Source organism: Pelecanus crispus, chromosome 2, assembly GCF_030463565.1.
Source record: "Pelecanus crispus isolate bPelCri1 chromosome 2, bPelCri1.pri, whole genome shotgun sequence".
NCBI lineage: Eukaryota > Metazoa > Chordata > Aves > Pelecaniformes > Pelecanidae > Pelecanus > Pelecanus crispus.
Genome location: NC_134644.1, coordinates 12019698 through 12046750, shown reverse-complemented (window position 1 = coordinate 12046750; position 27053 = coordinate 12019698). Strand labels below are relative to the sequence as shown.

Below are 27053 nucleotides of genomic sequence, written 5' to 3'. Positions count from 1 at the left end.
AGCTGCGATCACCATGGGAGCAAAACATATACAGAAGTAGCTGGCACTTGCAGGGGATCAGATGGTGAACTTTTTGCCTACAGCTGTCACATAGCTCACAACTCTTTTGCTTGGTGCTGTGCAAGACACAACACGAAGCCAAACCCTGTCCCAAAGAGCTTAATATATATGGCCACAAAATAATGCACATAAACAGCTAACTCTGGCCCCAAACAGTCCTCTTGAAGGCAGCTGTTGTCTACGGAGATGCAGCAAATGGTTTACATGGGCGCAGCTGTGTTGTGGCCTGAAAAACAAAGCTGGCCAAGGAAGGAAGGCAGTAAGGTTACTTAAGGTGGAAAGCTGACACAAGTATTTAAAAAAAAAACCCTGTTTTCTGGACTCATAAGGAATTTCATTTTCAGCCACCTGAACTCATCAAAAAGAAACTACTGAAAAAATGCTACAGCAAGCATCTCTGTAAAAGACTAAAGTAAAATAAATCTAGGAAATAGCTGCCTTTTATAAAACATAACAGTGTGACAAGTGTAGGTAGATGCTAATTTTAGTGGCAAACACTGTAATCTTGGTCTGATCAATTATGTCTGTCTACGCTGGATGCCTCCGCCCTCCACGACAGGAAGGGAAGTAGCAGTCTGCTGGCAGCAGCAGATTATCTGCTAAGCAACTCACCCAGGGAGAAACAGAGGTCTTAAGATTTCCTTGTATGCACAGCCCATCTCACAACTGAGATCTGATAAAATACAGCAGATCCCATTAAACTCAACTGAAAGACTGCCATTAATTTTAAATGTTACCTACAGGTATATAAAAATGTCCTAGATTCAGGGACAGACCTTAAGGAATAATACATAAAATGGAAGGAAAGCAGCCAAAAATCTATTCTGAGTTTTATATTGTGTTCCCACCTCTGGTGAGAAATGATGCCTTTTGCTTTAGATTCAGGGTATAACAGCAGTTTTATAGAAGGACCACACACTTCTTTTAAGACTTTTTTTTAATTTGCAAAGAATAGGTCACTTGATTTTTTTGCTGTTGTTGTTTAATAAATACAGCTACACAGCATAAGAACTTAAAATACGCAGGCTCAAATCTCAGGAATCCACTAGCTATCCTTGCGGAGAGCCAGGTAAAGATTTGTGCTCACAGTTGTATCTCAAGGTCTCAACTCAGAAGTGTAGGCTGCCTGCTCCCACCAAATGTAGCACTGTGGTACAAATCAGCTTCCACAGAACACAGGCTAAACATTATGGGTATTTGTATTTCAAAACAATGTCTTTGAAATATATATTCCCTGCTTGCCAGAAACTGAGAGCTGGTCTGAGAGCCGAAGACAATACAGACACACAGAGAAAGCAGAACTGTTTACAGTGGGGACATAGCAGCACACTTTTGTTTTCTAAGATACTTTTTGATACTTTTACAGTTTCTGAAGTTTTGATTCTGGATTAAATTCACTAAGATAAAGACAACCAAAGCATAACAATTCTTCCTCTGTATTTACACTTCACAAAGAGAGATGCATGTATATGAACAAGCTGCATTTCATTTCCACTGCACTTCACATACCAACAGCGCACTGCATAGACCACACAGGCATTGACAGAGCTGTTGCCCATGCAATGAAACACTGATTATATGATCTATATTTTGTGCAGTCCAAAATTCCACGTGGGGGACACAGAGGAACTCAATTACAGAGAAATATGAATTTTCTTTTCCCTCTGACATCAGTATCTGCAACATTCATTTTGAAGACACATACACTGTCTAAGTAGGAAATGTTTTTAAAATTTTTTCTCTCCCCTTCATAGTCTAGAAATACAGCATTTGTGTCAATATGGGATCTAATTTGTGTGGTGTTTTTATAAAACAAAAAGAACACATAAACTTGATAGTGAAGCAGTGAGATCCAGCAGTTCAATGAAACTCAGATCTGCCTGATGTTTCTTCTGCTGCTGCTGCTAAAACAAAGCTAAGGAGTAATCTTGTTTGTGTGTGCTTTAGATATCCCAGGCACCACACAGTTTCCTATAATGTTAATCACCTGGGTCATTTCTGTCAAAAACACGGCAATTTTAACTCAGGTAATTCCTTGTTTCAGTAATTTAAATTCTCACTCATACAACTTCATTATACACTTAAGATTGTGTAACCCACCAATATGATCATGAAAAGCAAGTAATTAAGGTATTGAGCTATTCAATACTTATCTACAAAAATCTCCCTTTCAGAACTACTACCACCTTCTTAAGGAGGAACTGATCTAAAAAAGGGCTCTACTCCCATTTTTTGAACCTAAAAAGTTGTATGTGATACTACTGGTAATGTACACGGATGTGCACTGAGCACTACTGGCAAACAGAAGCATTAATCGTTTGGTAGCATTCCATGCATATGCAAAATTGCTTGTGCATATGCAGGGCTACAGTTCCACCCAGCACTCTTCTGTGGATGCACTGAAGAGACAAGTAATACACAACTCAGAATATAACATCCTGGCTAATACCTTGAAAATGAAATATTTAGTCAGCTCATATTCAGCGTCTCAATTCAAAACATGCTTAAAATATATATATTCAAGTGCTTTCATGATTCAGTTTTTCAGAGTTTTCTATCTAATTTAATTTCCATTCTTATCTGCGTTAAAAGTAACAAAACCTTTTTTTTTTGGTCAGATTACTTTTAGCTTGGCTGAGTTTCAAAATCATCACACTGTCACACAAATGTTCACCTAATTACCAGCTAGGGAACAGGGCAACGGCTGGAAAAGCCATCAGGGCAAGGCTGCTGCTTTTGGTGATGATATTGTTTACATGAATGGCAATATGAGACCGCAGCCTAAAATAGATTGTATGACTAGTGCTTTGGAGATCATTCTCTCTCCAATGATTACAGAGAAAGCCTTGATGAGCACTTCAGGCCAGATAACAACCTGTTAAATGGTCATGTCACACTCATTTTTATCTTTTACTTCTAATAGAAAGCCACATTTATTTACAGCAAAGAAACCAAACATAAGCTAGAAGTTTCACTTTCAAATATTATAAAGACGTTATGATTCAAGCAAAAAATACTGGTTGTGACATAAAAAGTAAATTGGTTTGCTTTTAGTAATTAGAAATAAAGATAGCCTGTTAGGTATTTTTCTGTGTAAACTTACACAATTTCAACACAAATATTAATAGAAGTATGGAGTACATGAGAATATCCATTAAAATGAAAATGTGGACAGTGATTTTCAAGTCAGTTACACTTCCACCACTTTCCTTCTCAATATTTATAGTGGAGTTCATAGCTTGCATGTATTATCTATGAAAAGTATTAAACACTGACTATTACAATTTTTATAGTAATAAACAGTAAGGAGAGTTTAAATGAGTTGGCACTCATTGGCAAACATCACACAAGGAGTACGGCTGTTGTTAATAACCATGTGTTTGTGCTGTTAGTGTGAATCATTTTGTTTACCAGTCATACTCACGCTCAGCCCAGAGATGACTTCATCTACTGAATCAACTAAGAACATTGACCTTTGAGATAAAAAAAACTGCCTTACTAACAATACCACGTAAGATCATTCTTAAGAGAAGAATTATTAGATAAGGAAAATTGATCAAGGAAAATTCGTTAGAATATCTGAGTACCTATCTATTTTTTTTTTTTCCAGAATGAACTATAGGAGCTAGATGTGTATGCGTTACTATTTCTGATCAAAGCATATACAGAAAAAGTTTAGCCTCACCTCAAGCTCTAGTCCTCAACAAAATAGCCTTTTATGCTAAACCCCTACAGGTGTAATGGTTGCACAGCCAGCTACAGCATCATTTCCATTCCACGCAGTCAGCATAAAGCTGGAAAAAAAGGTGGCAAGGCTGGAGGAATCCCTGCCAGTCCCACGATGAAGAGTTTTCTACACTAGGCACTGAACTAGTCTTATGACAGCCAGTACTGAGAAGCAGACCCAGCAATTCAGGTAGCAATGTTCTTTATCACATGGCGGGACAGTGGGTCAGTACCAAGTTGAAGGAACAATTACCCCTCACAAATCACAAAAAAACCTGCTTAATATATCTGGACTTCTTTTTATGTATTCCTTTAATCAGATTAATTAATGTGATTAAATAGAATCGTTACAAAAATTGAAGAAATTATCTGTATCAAGGAAAGAGCTTGATGGGGAAAAAAGTAATTATTAATATGCATTATAAACTCAAGATGACACTTTAACCAAATCTACTAATTCAGAAATTTTAATTCTACTACTACTCAGAGCAAATGCAGCTAGGTTCTTCATAGCCTTTTTCCAAGAAAAGTTTACAATTTTTCCTGTCATCCCTGCTTCCACCCTTAGTCAAAAATGTCTAAAAGCAGCTCTTAAAATGGACCATTAATACCAGCAATATTAAAGTTACATAATATCCAAAACAGAAAATCATGATGAACTCACAAACAAAATTAAGATTAAACACAATATAAACAAATAGATAAAAGCTTTATGGCAAATGTAGCTATCTACAGGTAACAGAGGGTAAATTTAATGAACATATCCCATTGTGAACATTCCCTGTGCAATTGATGACAATCCATCATTTCTTCTTAAGGGTTTTATGAGTGTTTAGCTTAATTCCTCACTTCAACATTGTTGTGAATCTGGATGTTAAAAATCCTTATGAGCTTGCTGAATATTACCTCATTGGTCAGTCTCAGTACAAATTTACAAGCAAAACTGTATATCAGTTATGATGCAAAAGGTGGTGAGATTCCCTGTACTTTCCTGCATATATGCAGTTTTCAGTGTTCTTTTTACTACTTCATAGCATATATCTGAACTTTTGAAAATGTCTGAAAATTTCAATGCGAACACATCATTTAAGCTCACTGTGAAGACATCAGTATAAAAAATTAATGTATCCAGCAAGTCAATTTTTTTTGGTATCCACCATATTTCTATGCAACGTATTGCTATGCTTGTAACTGATAGTTATGCACACATAAAGCAGAGTTTTTATGTAAGACCGAAATAGTACTTTCATTAAAATTTTTGTTATTAGGGAGTCAAATGTTCAGTTTTAGATTGCTTTTTGTTTTATTAATATAATTATTTTTAACCAAATCGATCAAAAATTGCTGAAAAAGGACAGGAGACTGACCTCCCCCCCCCCAGGATGTTCTATGACTAAGGATTTACAAGGTTTAAAACTCTAGACTTGGTTCATTCTCTTGGTTTAACATAAAAATAGTGTTACAAAACCAGAAAACAACTCATTGGTTTTGGCATAAAAGAAGCAACTGAAGTTTATCATGGGAAAGAGAAGGAAAGTAACAGAAATTGAAAAGGAGATTGACTTAGTGGAGTCAGACAGAAAGAAGTGCCTTGTCCTTGACTACAACAGAAAAAACATAAAGATGTATTTAAAACTAAGAGTTTTCGACCCTGTCATCACCTGGTAATGTGTTTCTCTGTTTTCTGTAATGAATAGATCTATAATTAAGCTGACCCAATACAAACTGAATTCAGCTTTCTCAGAGGTGAACACACAATAGACAGGCTGTCACTAGAAGCAGCAATATGGCCTGTTGAGGAAGTAGTATCACGATTCTTACTGTAGGACCTTGTACTCCACACTTCTGCTTACCTTTGCACAATTATGAATTGCTATTACACTGCACGGCATGGAAGAACACTTCACTGTACAGTTCTTCCTCATCCTTTCCCAGCTGGTAAAATGTGAGCTTTCCTGAGTACCTCCTTCAAAATTGACCTGTTCCACCTCAGTACAAGTGACCAGGGTTCGATTAACATGTACCAGATTCTGAAGAGTTGCTTTTAATAATACTACCGGCTTCACATGGTCACATTTAAAACATACATGAGGGTGATGTAAAGATGTGGAAAAGGAGCCAGTAACACTGGTTAAAAGTGAACTCAAGCAACCACTGCATTCTTCTGTGTAACAGGAGGATGTTTTACTTCAAACAATTGTTTTCTGATAAGCCTACTCTCCAGTAACAAAAAGACGGATATTTTAGGGGAATGGCTTGACAAAGGATAAGAAACCAACGCAGCAGAAAAACATTTCTAAGCTTTCATTTCAGTCAAAGAAATATCAGGTGCTACAGTACTTCTGCTCATGTAAAGTTAAACAACAGGATTATCTAGTTGTAAATCCAGAGTAATCTGCTCTCCTAATCATTCTTATGACTTACTATTTCTGTTTATGCACGACTATTTAGTTGCAACATGCAAAATACTAGGAAGATTTAAATTTCCATCAGTGGTACTATAAATAGTGACAGATTTTTTCTAACAAGTTTCTGAGCTTCGAATAAGCAATACTGTAAGAATCTTGTTCTTTCAATTTTTTTCTTGCCACTGCATTGCATATTCTTATTTATAGACTTGTGTGATTATTCCCTACCCATTCAAATTGCTCATTTTCTTATTTATACTCTCTTGTGATTATTCTCTACCTGTTCAAATTGCTCAGTCTCATCTTTGCTTTAATCAGTGCTTCTAGAAATTGTTTTCTGTTAAAGCAGACGGCCTAAAAAGCGAACCGCAGGCAACAAAAGAGAACTAAGGCAACAAAAATAGATTTATGGATGGGAGAGGCCCTTAACTTTAACTGTTCTCAGAGATTGACTGAAGAAACTGGAGAAAGTTCATAGAGTGGTATTTGGAGACGAAATCCCCCTCGTAGGACTAAATGTCAAACTGAGAGGGTCACATACTCAATCTACAACTGCTTGTGACTCCACCTCAACTGTGGGACCAGCAAATCTCATCATTTTACAGTAATCTTTCATACGGAGTAATTCTTTTCTGGCATGCTATTCCATCAATGCTGATTAATGTCAGTCCGCACAAAGCTAACAGGGGACTGACAGAGTCTACTCTATATAGGCTTGAGATCTGCTCATTTCTCTTAGATGATCTGACTTTGCTGCACTTACATTAAATTAGAATATAACAAAAATGAGTCCACAGTACAAATATGGGAAAAAAGGTTATGACCATCTAGGGAGCTAGGACTGGACCAACCCATTTGAAAGCCAATTCAAAAAGATGAGATGAGAGTCTTTGCACCTATTTATGAAAAAAAAGACATTTTCTTGTATCACCAATGTTGTAAAACAGCCTTCTGACTGATGAAAATGATAGTTGCAGTTTTGCTCTATTTGAAAATAACGCAAATTCTCCAATTGTAGCATATCAGTTTTATCCTAGCTAATGGTCTTTCCATCAGCTTTATCTCCCCCAAAGTTGGGATACCTCTACCCTATGGACTATGGTCACTCTTGGTTTCATTCCGAAACTAACGCATTTTCAGGCTCCGTTCTGGAGAAAGCCAACTTGTTCTTCCTGGGAAAAAGGCAAAGCATGGCCAAGAGGTTAGTTTTCTCCTGACAGAGAAGATGGATGCAAACCATGCCAAGATGGGCTTCTTCTGCCAAGGGCACTCCATCACTGTTCCATCATGCTATGTGTCCTCAGATGCCTTCACACCATGCCCGATGCCAAACTATCATGCCTCTAGCTTCAGGTTTCAAGAATAGCATTGCTGTGGGCTGTATTATTTTTGGCGCTTAGAACTGAAGAACCACACACACATATAAAACAAACAAAGAATATGTCAGGGCCAAAGAAACACGCCATGAGCCACAGGCAATGCGGTGTGGTCACAGCATATCTGCTCCAGATGGTGCCATAGCATTCCCTGTCATAGTACACACAGACAGTATAGACACAGCCTTTCTAAGAGACAGGGAGAGAAGCCAATCAACTAAATAAATCATGATACACATCAAAGGGAGAGAGAGAAAAATAGGAAGGAAGTATGGAAGAAAAGAATTATGTTTTGGTTCTTCACATTAGTCTTCATGGAATAGTTTAGAAACCAGAATAATTATCTGTTTACAATGACAAAATCTTGAGAGCAGCCAATAATAGTTTTAGAGCACTGTATTTGCCAATTGGGTATTTTAATAACATTAGCTTAATAGATAATGAACTCTGAACTAATCATAAAGATCATGAAATGTTCATAAATTGCTACTGAGGAAACCCAATACCTTGAGAGAAAAAGGGTAAATATTTAATTAATAGTTAATTAAATCTTAGGAGCCCAATTACCTGCAAGGGAATTATAAAGAAAATACTATGAAAGAAACTGGAAGATTGGAGTAGCCAAAGAAAGAGGACTTTAAAAACATGTCTGTACAGAAATACTCACCAATCTGCTATGCAACTGAATGTCAATAATTTATCCTACTTGTTTAAATATGCATGCCTTTTTTCCACTGTATTTTAAGGCATTTTATTCCATAGAATCAATTTTTGACATTACCCCAAATCCAAACCAGATGGAAGATAATGAGGAAAAAACAGAAAGTCAAAGCATAATTATAATTTTTAACACACTTTTAGGGATGAACAATTTGTCAAGCCGCACTCTTGACAGAGGATTCACAAGATATGGGAAGCCATTTCTCCACTAGTGTTTACAGCATAACTAATACCAGTAATTCTCATCTAAATAATTGACATCTTAGGGTCAAATATCCCAACATCAAGTCTGGACAGAAAAATAAGTAATTTCTTAATAAATACCTCTTAGAAATATAATTTTGTTATTAAGTAATTTGGTAGTTTAGAAATGTTAGATATTTCTAGTAGTCAGATTTTAAATGATTATAATTCATTGACTTGAGATACACTATGACAGTATAAGCCAGGTGAGAATATTTATTTTGTATACCTTTACAGAAATGTTACCACTGTCTTCAAATGAGCTTTACAGCTAAATAAAAATGCACTGAACATGCTGACACCTATGTACTAAGGTAGGAACTTACATACATGTTTTAAAGTTATCTTCAAAAGGCAATTTGCACTTTTAGTACTAATTCCTTTAAATTCACTACACTGTTAATTCTTGTTAGAAATGGTTTTCAGTCCTTCATTAGTTTTCCAGCTACTGAAAAATGCTTATCCCCCAACCAATGGAAAGTACCCCCACATATAATCACTAAAATTGCAGAATCCTTTTCATACAATGATTTGCTGATTATTTTTTTTTTTGAGACATCAAGTCTGTGCAGTGTGGTCTCCTCCCTACCAATGCTTTTGTTTAAGTATTTATGTAATACTCCAATTATCAGTGTCATATCCTTGCAATTTTTCCACACACATTTTTAATTCCTTCAAAAATAGACACCTTCCTTGTGTTTCTTAATATTTCTCTGCATGCAATGACTTTTCTAGAATAATTGCCAAAAGTTCAGTAAGCTTACTAATTTCTTAAAGGCTCTAACTTGCATATTCAAATTTTCCAAGTGATTCTTTCCTCAGTGTATAAGACAGTTTTCAATCACTATCTAATCACATATATTTCTATTCTTGCCTTTCCTCCCCATCAATTTAAAAAGCAAGGCATACTTGATTTAGCCTACTTTTAATTAAAGGGCCTCTTTCCTTATAGGTTTTTTCTGATAATACCAGAAGTACCTTCTAGTGCTCTTGGCTCCTCCTACACTATCCTCCTACTCTTATGTTCTCTACAGAAAACGTGTGGATGGTTCTATAGATTTTTCTTGCATACTATCCATTGCCCCTATCTTCTGGAAGTCTTTCTTTACACCAGATATTTTTTAACAATTACATATAAAGTGCACAGGTTACATTTTACGTATTTTAGTGTGTTACATACATTTGCTTTTTTACATATTGAGTTGAAACAGTTCAGAATCTATAAACAATGAATCCTCTTTTTATACTACCAACATTTCCTCCCTGGTCAGAAAAAGTAAATGCTCATTGATATGTACAGTGGCTTCTACTCAGCACCAGAAGTCTAAGAAAAGCAAGAAGTAAACAGGAATATGTTAGGGAGACAACCATGCTGAGCTGCCAGTTAGGAAAAAAGCCAACTAATAGATTTGCCTAGAAGTAGCAATCCGCCTGATAAAGAAAGCAGCAATAGAGATTCTGCTATGAAGGTGTTTGGACTAACAGGTCACAAAATACAGAGGACAACTTGTCTCTAGCAACAAATGAACACTCAAACTATGGCAAAAAGAAAATCAAATCAAAAATCAAATCACGAATCATCTTTTCAACTTGTGGAGTTCACTGAAAGTACACATTTGTCATCCACTATATGACACAGTAGGATGACTGTCACTTACCTTAAGCATGTATTTATAAAAAAAGATTATCTTGCTGTTTTTCTGTATCCTTACTCAGGAATAACACATGCTTCCATAAATTTCATTGTCATTATTACTTGCAAATACTTGTAATATGCAAAGCCACTCTTTCAGTCAATCCCAGGAGGTATTAACACTTCTAAAAAATGTTACTAATCCAAGTATGAGAATCCTCCCCTTGAGCTCCAACTATGTATATATGCTCATAATTTTCACTTTTGACCACTGTTTGGTTTTGGTCTTTCTTATTAGTCATACATTTGCCTGTGTGCCCAGACACTGCTTGATCTTTTAAGGAACTGCAGTTGTATTTGACCAAACAATCTTTGAGCCTGGATGAATAAATCAGCTGCTCAGTTTTCATCAGAAGAGATATTCTGACACCCTGCTAATCTCAGAACTTTATTTTGAATATTATGTAACATGCATACTCATTTACTAAGTCATCTGTGTTTCTTCATCAATGACTAGTACCGTAAAGCAACTCAAAGGTCTTTCTCTTTTCCTTGTCAAAAGTTATCTCCTTAAAAATATCATATAATACAAACTAGATCACTGTTCATCACCCTCGTCACTAATGTGCGTGTGGAGCATTTACAATGCCCAAGCACTTTTTAGATCACTCTTCACTGCTAACACCTTGCACGTCTTTCTCAAAGTACTAAGGCTGCTTGCATCTCTGTTAAGTCTCTTATTTTTCTTCTGATTAAAGATGAGTCATACAATCTGGATCAAGACTGTTTTTTAAAAAACTCGAACTACGCTTCAGTTACCAAGAGAAGTACTTCTTTTTCCAATATCTAATGACTTGTTTTCTCAACATTGTTTGTAACGGCAGGATTTGTATTTACCTAACTTTACCCAGCTACATGTTATTCACACTATCTTAAAATAGGCATCTCTCATAAGAGTGGGAGGAATCCCCAGCTAGACATGCCTGTCTCCCTTTATTACACACAAAAAGAGCATAAACAGCTAACAAACTCAGCTAATATACGGCCTGGAGCAAGTAATTTGAAATGTTAAAACAGAAAGTGTATAGCATTATTTTACCTGCTTGTCTCCTTGAAGACATGATGCAAATATATATGCTTTAAAGCATTCTGAAACCCAAGTACAACCTCAAAAATGCAATTCCCTAAAAGCCCTAAAATACAATCTCCCTCTCCAACCTGCTTGGAACTGTCTATCTCTGGGAAGGTGCTTTTTGGTTTAATGGTGCATTTTAATTTGTTATAGGAGCCAGGTACACACTAATCCATTTGGGACATCATCTTTTTTCTTTCTCCTGTTTATTGTTCACTATGTTTGGAGAACCTGAACTGTTACACTCCTTCCACTTACGAAGCCAGTTTTGCCTGTCATGTCCACCCCAGAGCTTCCAAACTTTGTCAGTGGACCATGTTATAATGCTTTTCACTTCGTTAGTCACCTGCACTGTTTTTAACTCTCCCCTTTAGTGGTCTCTGGCCTCATATTGGTTCTGGCAACTGAAGAGTCGCCAACTGGTTACTTTTGCTCTTTAAAATTATTCATATTGATTACTTTGACAAACGTGACATACATGTTGGCCTGGAAACACAGACAAAGCAGAGAGAGGCACAAAACCTCCCTCAGTTTTTATTATAGTGGCTACTCCAAGTTATCTTAGGAGTTATTTTAATACTGTAGACCTTTTTACACATTGCAAGCTCCACAGAACAAAGAATATATATTTCTCTGTGTGTACAGCACCTAACACATTTTGAATAATATTGTAACATTAACAATAGTATTAGGCATAGGTGGTAATCATCTCATGTCTTCTTTAATAGCATCCTATGCCCATCTCAGCAAATACAGCTTCTTACTTGTTTGAGCAACCTAACACTTCAGGTTTATCTTTGCCTTCTGGAAAAGAGTTCTCCACTGGCCTATCACATTTTCCTAAAGAATTAGATTATTTACAGATTTTATTACCCTTTTCTCCTTAGCTGTTATATCTACGTCTTGTATTTTGACCAAGCTACCAACTGAGTACAACTGACATGCTAACTCAGTCCAAGTACTATAAATATTGCATATTTCCTAAAGATGCTCATACAAAACAAATACAGGATGAGTAAGATCTCAGTTCAATGGATTAAACCTCACTTTATGATCTTTAGGTGCTCAGTTCTGTAAGTTTTTTTTTTTTTAATAATTAGAAAATTAGTAACACAGAAGTGCATGTAACTTTTTCACAGTCTCTCACAATGTTTACTGTCTCTGTTTCCCAGGGCTTTTAATAGCATCAACCTTCCCCCTCATCAAGACTTTTTTTGGAACGGATCACTTACTTTGTAATACGGTCAATGTTAGCAATTTGCTTCTGGTTCCGGATTATTTCTATAGCTGCCCAAAGATGCTGGATAGCCTTTGTATCTGCCTGTCGTCTCTTCGTTAAGCGTGCCATGACCTGTTTACTTGGTCAGCTGCAGCCGATAAATAAAAAAAATACACCAAAAAGTTATTCATGAATTATGAAATGGATTACATGATGATCACATTGCAATAAATATGATTACAAGGAAAATTTTTGTTAACCTACAGCAAGTCAATTTGTATACAGCAGCATGCTTTCTTATGCTTAAAGAGCAGTAAAAAGCAAAAAAATGTAGTTTACAAGAACCCCTTTCACATCACATAATCTATACAGAAGACAAAAGGCGAGCAGTAAAAATTATCAAATCAATAGCAAATGACTTCACTTATCAAACTGGTTACGAACAGTCACTTAGTTCACGTCTCAGTTCCCTAAAATTTGGTGAAAGCAGAAGCTACCCTAGCCTGAAACTTCCACAGCCTCCTGCATTGCCCGAAACCTTTAAAAAGGGCGAGTGGTGCTTGACTACATCACACGGTATAAGTATGAACTCTGACACAGAGAAAAAGCTGGACCCACAGTTTAGTATACAATATAGTTTTCAAAGTATTACTTCCACATTGTTATAATATACAACTATTTTAAAAAATCCATTCTATGAGCAGAAACTAGAAGTATATTTTCATGGATGATAAATATTTAAAAAAATATTTTGGAGCGATTCCATTTTCTGTAACATGTTAAAACCCAACAGGACCAAAGTGCTTCTGATGGCATTTACCCATCTAACCAACCCTGAACAGGAACATAATGAGCATCTGGCTTTGTTTACAAATTTTCCAAAAGCTCCAGGCAATGAGTACAGATAAGCCATAAATCGCCTACAGCTCTACTACAGGCACAGAATCCCTTTTTAAAAGCTTAACGATGCATTTTGATCACTAAATAATTTCTTCCAGAGCCACCACCTTCTCAATGAAAAAAATGACGGATTTATGACTGCTACCAAGGTCTATAATTTATTTTAGAGCTCTGTCCTCAAAATGAACTCCGTGGTATGCACACGGATACTTGTAGCTAGCAGAATATTAACTTCAGTAACCCAAAATAATATAAAAAATGCAAAAACATTACACCATCTGTGCAATGTTAAAGATGGGAATTTAAGTATTAAAAGTGTCCCTCCTCTCAAATTCAGAAAAAATAAACAGATTCGAGTATTCCATCAGTTGCAGCAATGTAATCTGCAAGTCCATGGGACCTACAGGTACTTGTCAAAGAGGGCTCTCAAGTTTCAGATCTGATATTAGCTCAGCAACGCTCACTCACGCTACAGGTGTAATGAAATGAAGTGCAACTTTCTATTATTCAGGAGAAGAAATTATTTTACAGCATTGCACTTAACATTACGTAGCCCATTTGAAAAAAAAAAAAGGAAAAAAAAGATGATGTGAAGTGGTATGTGCACATGCAGGTGCCTGAGGCACCTCTGGCTGCTGGAGATAGCAGGGAAGGGCAGAACAGATCAGTGCTTGCGGAGACACGGTGTGGTCGCACATCAACCCCACATTTCCGCTTTAGAAATCTCTTCCTGCTGGGATTTAAAGCAAGGGCAACTGGATGGATCTCCCAGAAAAGAAAGGCCAAGAATACCCTTTTGAGAGCAGGATAAGAGGGAACATGACAGACATACAGCTAAGAGTGACAGCCAGTAGATAGCATCGCCTAAGAATGATTCAGAGAAAAAAAGCCTCTGTTGGGAATAGTGGGAAAAGACACTGCATCCCTGTAAGCTCCTTTGCATTCATTCACAGAACATGAGGCCATTACAAGTAAAAAAAAACCCTCCTAATTTGTAAGAGAAACGTGATTATTTATAGAATTTAATTCTTAAGGAAAACAGACCTGTAAAATACAAAAAAAGGTTAGACACTAACACGAAAAAGGACAATCTTTACAGCCCTAGTATTTTAGTATAAATCTCCTTTCTTAACACAGAACTGAATACAAGTGAAATAATTCTTTTTATTCTATCTCTCTACAAACTATCTGCTTTAAAAGCTGTTAGCCGATACGGCAGTTGACAGGCTGGACATGGAGCCTCTTACGCAGTATCATGTCCACATGTGAGGATCAAGGAGGAAACATCCTTCTCGACCCCGATATCGGTGTGAAACAACAGACCAGTTCTCAGCTTATTCTGTAATAAATGAAGTGGGTCCTGTTATCCCAACTACTTTAAAAACAACCGCTATTTCTGGCAGCCTGGCATATGGCTGCCCGTGTGAGAGCCGCGCTCAGTGTGCCTGGCAGAGGGGGAAGGAGGTGGGTTTCTCTCACACCCCTGCGACGCCTGGGCCCGAGGGCCCCGGCACAGGGCAGGGCCCCAGGGAACCCATCTGCTGCCTCAGCATGGCCCCACGTCCCGGCCGTGCAGCCGAAGGAAAGGCTGACCTTTGGGGCTAAGGAATTCCCTCTTGTGCCTACAGGGCGGGAGAAGTAGCCCATGTCCGAGACAGGGAGAGGGAGAGTGAAGCATCGCTGTAATTAGGAGTTCCTGAAGCCCTGTGGTTGCAGAGCTGCACCTAAGATGGCCGCCAGCGGGCAGAGGAAGGCCTCTCCCTGACAAGGCCCTACGGGCTCCCTGTTTCCTTTGGAGTGCGCTTTCGGAACAAATTTCCCGACCACCCCCGCCACATCCTTATCGCGCTTTGTTGGCTTGGAGCATGCAAACGCTGCGCCCTGTGCCATGGCTAACTCCAACCCACAGTACAGGCGTGCACCTCCCAGGCCCCAGCTGCCACAGGGAGGTCACTCCATGGGACCAGGCTGGACCTGGTCTGAAGTGACTCCCCCCAAAACGCAGCTGGTGCGGATGCCCGCCCGAACTGCTCCCTCCTGGCTGGTCCCTGCTCCCCACCACTGCGCACGCAGGCACAGCCATGGCTCTTCCCCCGTTTGTCTGGAAATAAAAGCAGTAAGAATTCTGACACGTGGGGCACCGCAATCACACGTGTTCTGTTCTGTTCCTTTTTTTTTTTTTTTTGTAAAATACAGTAATTTTAGCAGGTGCTCTGCCTTCAAAGAATATGTTTCATTTTTATAGCTTTGGTTTACTATTTAAGGGGACTTTTGTTAAACTCAAGAGTTGACACTCCACCACTGAAATAGCAGTTCTTGTACACCACACTTCCAAAAAATAGAAAAACAGATTTCTTTTTTTCCAAAAAGCCCAGACCACTTCAGCATTATTTTAATCTTTTAATTGCATGGTGTAGAAGAAATATAGAGCCTTTCTGCATTAAAGAAGAAGATTAAAAGATTGTGGCATATTTCTTGCTGTTCATTGCAGTCACTCTTCCTCCATGGTAAAACTAACCACAACAGTCTACTCCCTGCATTCCTGCAAAAATATAAGCAGTTTTCTATATTATTATAAAATCTTAAAGAAAACTTGTATCAGACTGTTAATAGTTCATAAAATGCTTTGGAGTGCTACTTCTAAGCCACAGAAAATGCTCCCGGTACTTCAACATGCACAACTCATTCATGCTATAAATAATGAAGTTTAATGGGAGTCATATTAGATTCTTAAATCTATATTTATCACCCCTGATTATTTGCTTATGTGTGGGTGCACACACACACACGCGCGCGCGCGCAAGAGAACAAGCATAAAAATCCAGTGCGTGTGAGTACGCGTAAGGCTGTATGTATAAACCATGTGTATGGCTTAGAGGTTAAATACTGAAAGAGGCTGATTCATCCACGCAGTGTTTTAAAGAAGTTAGAACTCCAGAGACTCTTTAAAACCACAATACTGAAATGTACATTTACATATAAATGCTTGAAGATGTTTCTCATCCCCCTCTTTCATTATAGCATTCATTTCAATATCCTGGAAAGAAAAAATAAAAGCTGAAGCAAACATTAATTTCCCGCTTGTGATTTGCTGGCCATCATGCTTGTTTAGCTATGGTATCCCCTGACCATACAAAATCATTTGCTTCATGCCATTTCTGTCATGTTCTGCTAGCAAGTTTATGGCAGGATGCAGCTTTTTGGAGAAAGGTTGGCAAACAAAAGATGGCTAAAAATCTAAGAATTTATATCAGCAGAATGTGTTGTCTCGGGTTCTGTAGACATCCATGGCACCTGTGGAATATAAGACGGATTCTCCTAATAAAGGAAGTTTTGTGTGGCTGATGTGCCAGCTCACACACTTTCATCACACACTCACTCATACAGGGCCCAAAGCGAACAACTGATCTTTTCAATTTTCAACTCTCTAACTGTTCCTCAGTGCAATCCGAGTAAGGTTTTACTATATTATGTATTTTAAATCCCTCTTGAACGTCCTACATACAACACTGCAAAAAGTATACCACTTGACTGTACACAACTTTCCTCAAGAGCTAAATGTTACCCACATTTCTTACAAGCAGGCTCAACAAACTGTGCTTTATCTTGTGAATACACACCGCACGGCTTATCTTCTCAAAGCCCACAGCGAAGCATGCATTGCCACGCGGCGGCAATGTTACAGCAGTGGCAAAGCAGACTTACTGTCAAAACAGCAAGGCTACTGGTCATCAGACACACACTTGGCCAAATCAAATGCTGTACAGCTGTCTGTTACAATTGTAGTGGATATGGAAATCTGCACTGTAAGTCAAAATAAACAAAAATCACCTTGCAGCATGCCAAGGGATTTAGTCCAAGGAACCTCCTGACCTGCTGCTTGCATCCAATTTAGCAGATACTATCAGGTACTAAGTTTAGCTAGAAACTCTCCCTACAGACAGATACAACTGAAAGGTAGTCAAATCTTGCCATGGTTTAGCTGTTAAATACCATCGTCCAAGCAAAATAGGATGCTTCTGAAAATTTAACTAATGAATTGGACTTTGCACTGAAGCAGACGACGTTGCAGTTGGGTGCTGCTGCTCTGATGGGAGCTGCTAATTAAGAGCTGACAAGTAGTAGCTTGTTAAATCTCCTGTTCGTACTTCACTGTAAGTGAGGCTACCTGTGGTGCTCGTCCCCTTCAGTGCAAAATCAAACAGGTTAAACTTCATCCCTGCTATTAGCCACCATTTGGCTGAGATTTGGTGTGCAGTTAATTGCAGTGGAAAGACAGTTTAAGAAGTTATCCTTGCCACTGCTCAGCTGCTAGTTTCTGCCTTTCAGCCCCGCATCCCTGGGGCTTGCTATTATTTCTTCCACACCACATGGCGAAAAGATTTCAGGCTCAACAGGAGGAAGAAGCTAGGCTCAATCCTAGTTTTTGTGGCTTTCATGCTGGCTGAGTTTGGGCAGTTAGGAAACTTGGACACAGACTTAGCTTCATATTTATGTGCATATTATAATATGGGCTGTAGTATTTCTTAAAGTGTAACTTTTTATAGTAAGCATAAAACTGTATATATCAGCAGTACAAGCAGTTCCAAATGTGTAGTGCTTCGTGCTTTGTTCTTGTATTGAATAGGAGTTTCCCATTAAAATCCAGATTACAAATTTGCAAGCTGATGTAGTTTGGGTCCCTGGACTTTATACAGGTCTTTGTTGCACTCTGAAGTTCTGCAAGTTTATAGTTCACAATTTCAACTGCTTTTGTAACGTATATTTCATCACCAGTTTAGTGCAAGGGCAAACTCTTGAGTCTTCCCCTCCCAGAACAACTGAGAGCAGAAGTGTAACTACCCTATTTTTACATATGGAAGGTGCACGTGAAAATGTTTTGACTGAGCAGCAGTGAAGGTCATGCATGGCAGGGAAAACCAAGAAAGTTTAACTTCAGATCTGCCTTTCAGATCTAGCGATCCAGTGTGGGGAGTAGCTGCTATGGTGAGGACAAAGCTTTTGGCAAGAGTAATCCCACATTTTGCTTACCATTCACTTGTCTTCCTGAGCGTGCAATATTACAAGCATAACCTAGGATTAGCCGGGCACCTGGTAGCAGGAGACCCTCTTTTGCAAGAGTGTGGGTTATCAGAAATGCAGATTTTTGCATACAAAGTCATTTTGAAATGTTTAAGAATCAGCAAGTGTTTTGGTATCATTAGATATTTATTCTGGACTTAATCCCAAACCACTAAAATCAACAAATGCCTTTCTGCTGACTTTCCAGGGTTTTGGAGTAAACTTTGAACTGCTGACTGTTCTTCCACATCCTCACAATGAAAAACTTAGGGAGGCGTTCAATGATGTTAGTGAAGCTGAAAGATGTAACAAAGACTTGTGGCTGAAATGGGCAAAATTTCTTTGTTAATTAAACTAAACTCAGAAAATTAGACTATAAATTAATAAAAGTTACTGAATTCTTCAGTGCACCTTTTTGTGTTAAGAGATTAGTGCATGCTGTAATACTGTCATTTTGGAAGTTATTAAACTACCGAAGATTTTTGGATGTTGAATGTGTGTTGCTCCTAACAAAAATCTTTTCATTTCACTGTTAGATTAAGGTGCACACAGTCTATTCAAAAGAGATGTTTATCAGCACAGTTATCCTAAAATTTCACATGTGCAAGTGAAATAATTGTGCTGTTATGCGCAACCCCACCTTTTGCATTTCCTGATTGCTAGGTTTGTAACCTTGACGTCATGAAACTTTTTGAGTGAGGTTTTGAATAGCTCCATAAAGTACAGTACACACAGAAAACAGGTCTGCATGAATACAAAACTGTAGTGTTCTGCTTCTTTCTCTCTGCAATTTAATTTTTTTTCCAACTTCAGTATGCAGAATACAAGAAAGCTTTTACTGTTATGTTGTGCCATTCCAAGATGGCAGTGAGCCACCATAGAAATCAGAGCCAAGGACAGTACAGAATTAAAGGCCCCGAGAATACTTTTACTACACATGTGTGTAAGCTCTATTTGAATCCTGATACTGCATTTACTTTATTTATATTGTATATCATTCAAAATGATTAAGTAAGTGTCCTTCACTGAGGCTAAGGCATATGATAACTTGAATTTTAAGCTCAGACATTCTGAGTCATCAGTGTACAAATAGTAGAACGAACTCTCTTTTTCTTTTGAAACCAAACCTGGACTTTCTTGTTTAATTAGCTCACCCTGCAAGAGAGAACTTGACACAAATGTTGAGGCGCCATCCCAAAAGAGAATTTCTAAGAAAGTGTAAGTCAGTGTAAGTGGAGTGTAACAAAACCTGAGATGAAGCATCAATAACAGCTGCTGAGAAAGACAGAATAATAGCCATACACCCCAAACAAAGGCTGTCAAAGTGGTTTTGTTTGCTACCTAATACAAATATATGTACAGCACTAAAATGTAATCCCGTATTCTGCTGCCCCTCCAGCCAACCCCAGTCTGGAATTTCACAGACAATAGCAAATGCCGTCCTAAAAATTGGAAGGAAACTATCCTTTGTTCCCATCTGGCAGAAATCACTGAATAAAACTTTATCTAGCAAAGTAAGTTTGGAGAAGAGAAGAACACAACTGCCAAAGAAAGAAATATAGTTGAAAGGGCTGAACGCAAAAAGCCAAATCTTTCCTAGCAATGCAGCTACACCAACTTCTTTCAGTTGACTACTTTTTTTTTCGTAATGGTCATCATATTTTACTCCAGATAATGTGCCTACGTAAGCTGAAGCGCACAATATCTTTTCTGCTAAAGATTTGTCTCAATACAATTTTTCATGTATGTAGGTTCCACATTCATCTTTTAAAATAAGCAGTATTTTCCTTAATATTTCGACTTTTAATACATATTAAATACATGAAGAATATTTATTTGTGTACAGCTAATAAGAAAATTAAGTGACATAGGAATATCAAGAACCACGAGTTTTTGTTTACATGAGAAAATACCACCACTGAAAATGTATACACTGTTAATGCATTTAGCAAATTTCTGAATGAAGACAATTTCAATTAAAAAAACAATTTAGTGTGGTTTGGCTAAGGCTTAGTTAATGCAATTAAGCTACATTAAAGAGTATCCACAATGGAGCCTGCATTGGTATAAATTGCTTCAAAAAATATGGTCCTTGTAAAGTGATGGAACTTTCTCATGAAGATAAGCTTTAGCTTCCATAGTAACAATGTCCCTTATTTCCAGGACGATGATACACTAGTATTAAACAGCCTTTAAGTTGTTCATCTCCAGAGGACTACTCATCTTTGTTCAAAGAAATTTTCTATACACAAGACAGTCCAACTTGACTAACTTCAACATCACTAAATAATAGATGGCTCATAACGAGGTGCAGAAGATCATCCTACACACTTCTTATGCCCTATCATGGCTGAAACATAATGAACTCTCTTCAGATTTATTTACTTGGGGAGTTATCAAAAATAATACTGGCACCCATATTGCTATCAGCGATGCTCTGGGTCCCCTGTATGAATGCAGAGACGCAGGGACACACAAGTTACGCATACCTGCCTTGACAGAAGAGGCTTGAACTAACATGTTTTACCTTCTATTTGCCACAGACTAAGAGCATGTAGAGAGTGAGTTACAGCAGATTAAGTGACACGTGGAGGCAGGATCATGTTCCGTACTCATGCCGCACGCTAATGTGGGCTTTTTGTGGTTTAACTACGCCCACGACCAAATTCCGTATTTTCCAAAGCAGCCTAAAGCTAAACCACAGAAAGATGCTCGAGGAGAATCCATGGAAGGAGTTAATGCCTAACGAGCAGCCTGAGCTATTTCCCCACATAGACAAGCCCTTAGTAAATAGATGCTTCCTGTCCACTCGCTTGGCTGTAGCGAGCAGAGATGATTAATGCAGCTATGCATCCTGACAGGCTCCAACGCTCACTTGGTCGTAAAAGGGGGAAAACCATGGCCAAAGAAGGCTGATGGTGAGGGTTGGAATTTCAGTTTGGATGATAAATAGATGCCACTTTGATTCTGCAACTCTAATAAAAGTGAGCGGTGGAAGACATCTTAGAAAATGCTCAGACATGTAAATGAGAAGAGTATCTCATTCTCCAAAAGCAAGCTTTTGATCATCATCTTCCTTTCTGTTCTGAAAGCTAAGGAGCTTGCTTATTCTGTAAGCCCAACTAAACTGATGCAATATATTTCTCCATCAGTAAGTAAGGTATAATAAATAACATAAATAAATAAATGCTTTTTCATGGTATATTAGCAGGGAATGTAATTCCACGTAAAGCCAGTTTCACACTAAACAGTAAGAAAAAGAGATACATTTTCCAGGTCAAAGAATTAGGAATGTATGGAAAAGAGCTAAATCATGACAAAATGTAAATTCATTGCAGATTATGTAAGATACATGGTAAAATAAGGAGTTCATGTTGACTTTTTGCAGTGTAACGTGAGATTCCAAATTGCTGTTTTTTCTTCTCTTTTTCTGAACTACACACAATTGACAGTATCTTTAAAGTACAAATTGTGATTCTGCTGCTAGCAACAGGACTTAAACCTTAGATGTTTGTAAAAACTATTCCTCCACCAGGCTGCATTTTTATTGACAAAAAGCAGCTGAATCAATTTTTGTTGCTCCTTTACAAAAACGAAGACTGCCTGAACTTGTTTCTTTCAAAGCTATTCTCTTTGGCCTCTCCCTCTCTATAAATAAAAGCACAACTAGTAAACTTCTAAAACTGCTCAGATATTGAATTATTTGAAAGTCAGTGTGTTATGCAGGCACGACCACTTTCCTCCAGAAGTCAGGCCACGAGGAGTGTTAGCCCAGAGGAGACTTTGTTGTCAACAGTCATCTCAGGGAAAGCTGATACTATATAAAGAAAACAAGTGCAATTCTGAACCAACTAAGATTTCCAAACTGAAGCTCCTTCAAGCCCAAAATGTCTGGGCTCACCCTTGGAAACCTTCAGAAACATGTTCAGAACTCACAGAGTTAAAATACATTGATCTGTAATGCAGGTAAGATGAGCCAAAGATAAACACTGCCAAAGCTTACAGTCTTTTACAGCATTAATCAAAAGAAACTTTAAGGCAGGGAGAGGATCAAATTGTAAAATCTGAGCTTTAGATCCTGCTTCTGAAATTCAAGGCTAATGTCAGAAATAATGGACCTGCAAGTTTCATGCAATGCTCCTCCAGCTGTGGGACAGTTCATCAAAACAAGAGCAACACAAAGAATAATATATTGTAGAGCTGGAAGCCTTTCCCCAAGTCCTCACCTTGCTTGGTTTTCTTCTCCCTGGTTTTTTGAGAGTGTATTTCCTTGGTTAGGCATAGACATCCAGCTTAAAAGTAAACTCTGAAATATATTTGGAGTGTATGCTCTCTCCTTCATAGGCAGTACCCAAACTCACTAATTACAGGCATTCCAATAAAGCTTTCCTCTCATCCTGCCCCAAACCAAGTCCATCATCACTCCTTAGTGAAGTCTTAATCCCTATCCGTTTCATAGGTCCACGTTGATTATTTTTTTCCATTGACGTTTCAATTTTTTTTTTATACCTCAAAAGCAGGTAATTTATTTTGTTTGCACTTTCTTCCTTCAGATTGCCCTCAGCTCTCCCCCCAAAACATTCATGTCTGGACAAGGATGAAGATTGCCTAGAGGACAATTTACAGACAGGTGAGAACAGCAGCTTTCATAAAAACCAATGTACAGTGATAAACAACTGCATTCATAACTAAACAAATCCTTAAGCAGAAAACAGCTGAGTATAATCATGACCTTTTTATCTTTGCTGCAAAAGTTGATAAATCAAAAGTGGAAAAATAATAAAAAGTAAGTTTCAAACCCACAAACTTCATAAAGAGAAACTTTAAAAGCCAAAATATTATTCAAAGAAATAAAGATCTTCCAAAGAAACTGGTTAGGTGATGAAAATATGTTGCCATTACTTCACATAACACCAGTTTCTCAGCAAACCTGGTAACATTTGACGATCATGAAAACTTTGCCCTACCATTGCAGGTTAGCATTTCCTTCCTATAAGTTGTTTAAAAGAGACAGGAGTGAGGACAGGAGGAATATATCACTTCATTTTCTACCTCTTGGTATGGCTGATGGCATAGGGGAGGTTGGCAAATGGGCTTTTCTGGCATAGATTTTTTTTCCCAATACCACATATGCTGTCTTGGATTGCAGTCTCAAATTTGTTGAGCTGTCTGTTTCAAAGACCTTGTTTGGAGCTCCAGTGTGATCTCTTTTGACACATTTTCTATTACCTAGCAAGTTCAGATGCTTCCAACTCTTATTTCTTCTCATATTCTCTTACCTGAAGCCAACTTACAACATGTCTTTATATTTTAACGTAGAGAATTCTTTTCAAGGCTTTTCCAGGACTAGTTGCAGGTAAACTGGATTATGCACTTTTTTGATACCGAAAATCCATTTCAAATTAGCATGATTCTTGCATTTTATATCTGCTCTGTATTACTTCCATGGGAACCTTAGTACTTTGACCAATGGTTGACTATTATATTCATATGCATGTCCATGGCATATGCTAGAGCTACAGGTCAGAGAGACGAAAGAGCTCTCTGCAGCTCTGCGAGATTACAATACTTCTCACTTGCAAGATTATGTTCTGCCTCTCCTCTGGCAGGTGCACCTGAAACCTAGCATCAAGCACTGATGATGATGGTGATGACATAGAGCAGATTACAAAGGCCCTTTAGGGAGGAAATTACTTCCTGAACACTCAAGAGCTCTTCCTGCTGTATCATTATCTAGGGCTGAGGTATATTTGAGGTATATTAAAGGCAACAGGACTATACTGTTCTCTTCTCAGCCATTTCCTTCAGACACAGAAACACAGGATTAATAATTTTGTCTGCAGAAGTACAACTTCATTTTTCAGGTTATTTCAGTTATTCTACTGCCAACGTTTGGCTGTTTTTTTATTTTACTCCTTTAACCTACCTGAATGCAGATGAATGAGCCAGAGCTCTGAGAGCCTTAGCCCTTCAGGGTGAGGGAAATACATGAAAGTGCAGGACATGACTGAGTAGCGTGCCACCCCTGTGGCGACAAACAGTAGTTAAAGCCCAGCAAAATTAACTAATCTTAACATAAATTTCAGAAAATGCCATTCACAAAATACAGCTTCCTGATGTGATTTCTGTAAAAATCTTTTCTGCCTAACCCAAAGAAAATGAACTGCATGAGTCTCATAACATTATGGTGGTATAACAAAGGGCAAGCCTGTTGACTTGAAGCTTGGATTTGCAGTATAATATTCTGCAGGAAACAGAGGAAATAAAATGCTAGAGTTATGGCAGACCTTCCAATGAACATCTTATTTTGTCATGTGGTGATCTTTCAACCTAGGCAGAAGACCTGGAGTTCACTGTGCTGCTGAAGTACCTGCCCAGAACGACTCCAGTTGCGATGCCTGATACTGAATGAGGCGTTTAACGCCAGGCTACTTCACCAAGCACTAGAAACCACGTGAAGCACAGTCTAAGACTTCAACGCCCTCTTAAACTGTTACATGTCCTATAGAACCAAACCCAAAATGGAAACAGAGAGGTTAATTTGTTCACGACAGAGTTTTTGAAGCTGGATTACCAGATACTTGATTTCAGAGAGCTACTCCTTAGGAAAGTGGCTATTTTCTCACAGGGGTGTAACTTTTATTCTCACATAAGTCAAATCCATTAATTAAGAAAACCAAGTCTAAATTTGGGAAGACTTCATAATAGTAGTGATTTCCTTACAAGCTTACATACATATTTCTTTTTGATACACTTACCTGCTAAAATTAATTCTGTAACAGTTTAGAGTGTGCTCAGCACCTACTTCTATATCACTTGTTCATGCTTGTTTCATAAAGGTTTAATCTAATTTTTTGTTTTGCTTTCTTGAGTATGAGATGACATAAAGCATGACTATGAGAGCTTCTTTTACACTGAGGAGCAAGGTTTCTTTGTTTCAGTGACACCGAGGCCCCGGTGGGTGCCCACAGTCAAAGTGACGAACGTCCTGTTCTACCCTGTACTACGAAATCGGAGATGTTTTTCACTGTTTTCATGTCCATTAACAGAAACGCAATGTGTCTGTCCAAATGATGACGTATGCTGAAGGAAAAACGCAGGGAATCCCATATTGGTCATTTCAAAGCAAAGAAAGACCATAGCATTGGTTTTAGCCTTCTCACATCTGTTCTTCCAGTGCTGAGAGATTCTCACTTTTACCACCTTCTTTCTGAAGACAGTCTGCTATTTTTATTTTTAGACATGGTTTTCCTACCAAAAGCAATTGTCGGTTTACAATCTTCGCTGAGCTCCAACAACTGAAAAAAACTCCTTTTGGGGAGACTTTTCAGGCAGCGTTTGCCTGAGGCCGCTGCCACCACAGTGGTCACCCGTGATTCAAAGCACTAGTTTAAACTGACTGCAAGGAATTTTACTGCCCAGTCTAGCAGCATGGTTGTTAAACCAGACATTGTCCTGTCTTTGCTAGGGTTCATGCTCTTCCTGCAGCCTTCGAGTGTAACTATTTCAGCGTGCTAAAGAAGACACTGACATTCATGTCAGTCTCTGGATTGCAGCTTCTGAGTTTATGACAGATGGGAAACCAACAGAGGAGTTAAAATCCTGTGAATCCACACACAGCTTATAGCCAGTAGCCATCTGGCTGGGGATCTACATAATACCACGAGAGGATGACAAAAAAAAAAAAAAAAAAAAAAAAAAGAGACCAAAAAAAAAAAGGCAGTTACATTTGCACTTCCATTTCTCTTCCCCTTCTTTGTGCTTCCTGTTTTGAATATACTTAATAATCGCATTACAAATAGTCTTTCAACTATTTCATACAGGTTAAACAACTACAGTGTTTTCTTACTAGCACTTTCCACACAGAAAAATAAATTTCAGTATTAGACAAAAAGTCCAACACATGACAACATACAACGTTTGTCTATGATAGGTAACAGCCAAACAGGCAGCATTAAACAAAAGCGTAAGCATTTGAGAGAACAGAGAATGGAAAGCATCAAGAAGCCCCATTCAGCAGTGCTGCAAGTTGCTCTATAAAAACAATTCAAGGCAGAAGTTGTAACACAGGGCCCCTGAAGTATAATTAGTTGGGAAAAAAATGTGGCCAACAAAAGTTACCTAACCTGTTCAGAGAAGAAAGCAGCTATTTACCCCCAAAATGTGCTGGGAAGGCTGAAAATCTGGTTTCAAAGGAAAAAGCGTAAGCTTCATTAAAACCCCCTTTTGCACAGCAGTGTCTCCTGCTAGCTAGAGCCAGGAAACAAGGAAACATGCACACCTTCTTTAAATACAAAATCCATTTTTTTGCCTCAACCTGCTGAAATTTTCAGGTAGGCGTTTCCAACCCGTAACTGCATGTTTATTGGGGTTTTAGTTTTTTGAAGAGAGCAGATTTCTGATGTAAAGAAAGAGTAGAACCACTAGACTCCCTGCGTGCTGTGTTGCAAAAACGAGAGCATATTAAGCAACTCGAGAACAGGAAATAACACTGACAAACAAACTGATATTTTTTCCATAGCATGGTCGCTCACAGGAGGACATTTGAAACTTCATCTCCCCAAATCAAGAAATG

General features: G+C 38.1%; 1 protein-coding gene across 4 annotated transcripts in view; it reads right to left on the bottom strand.

Moving 5' to 3' along the window:
• ZMYND11 (zinc finger MYND-type containing 11) overlaps window positions 1-27053 on the bottom strand; it is a 106506-nt gene that overhangs the window by 48315 nt on the left and 31138 nt on the right. For all 4 annotated transcript variants that reach the window (XM_075705106.1, XM_075705108.1, XM_075705107.1 and 1 more), the window contains exon 2: window positions 12531-12665. In XM_075705106.1, the coding sequence (XP_075561221.1) occupies window positions 12531-12646 (116 nt within the window). In that variant the 5' untranslated portion in view covers window positions 12647-12665. The remainder of the gene's footprint in view (window positions 1-12530; window positions 12666-27053) is intronic.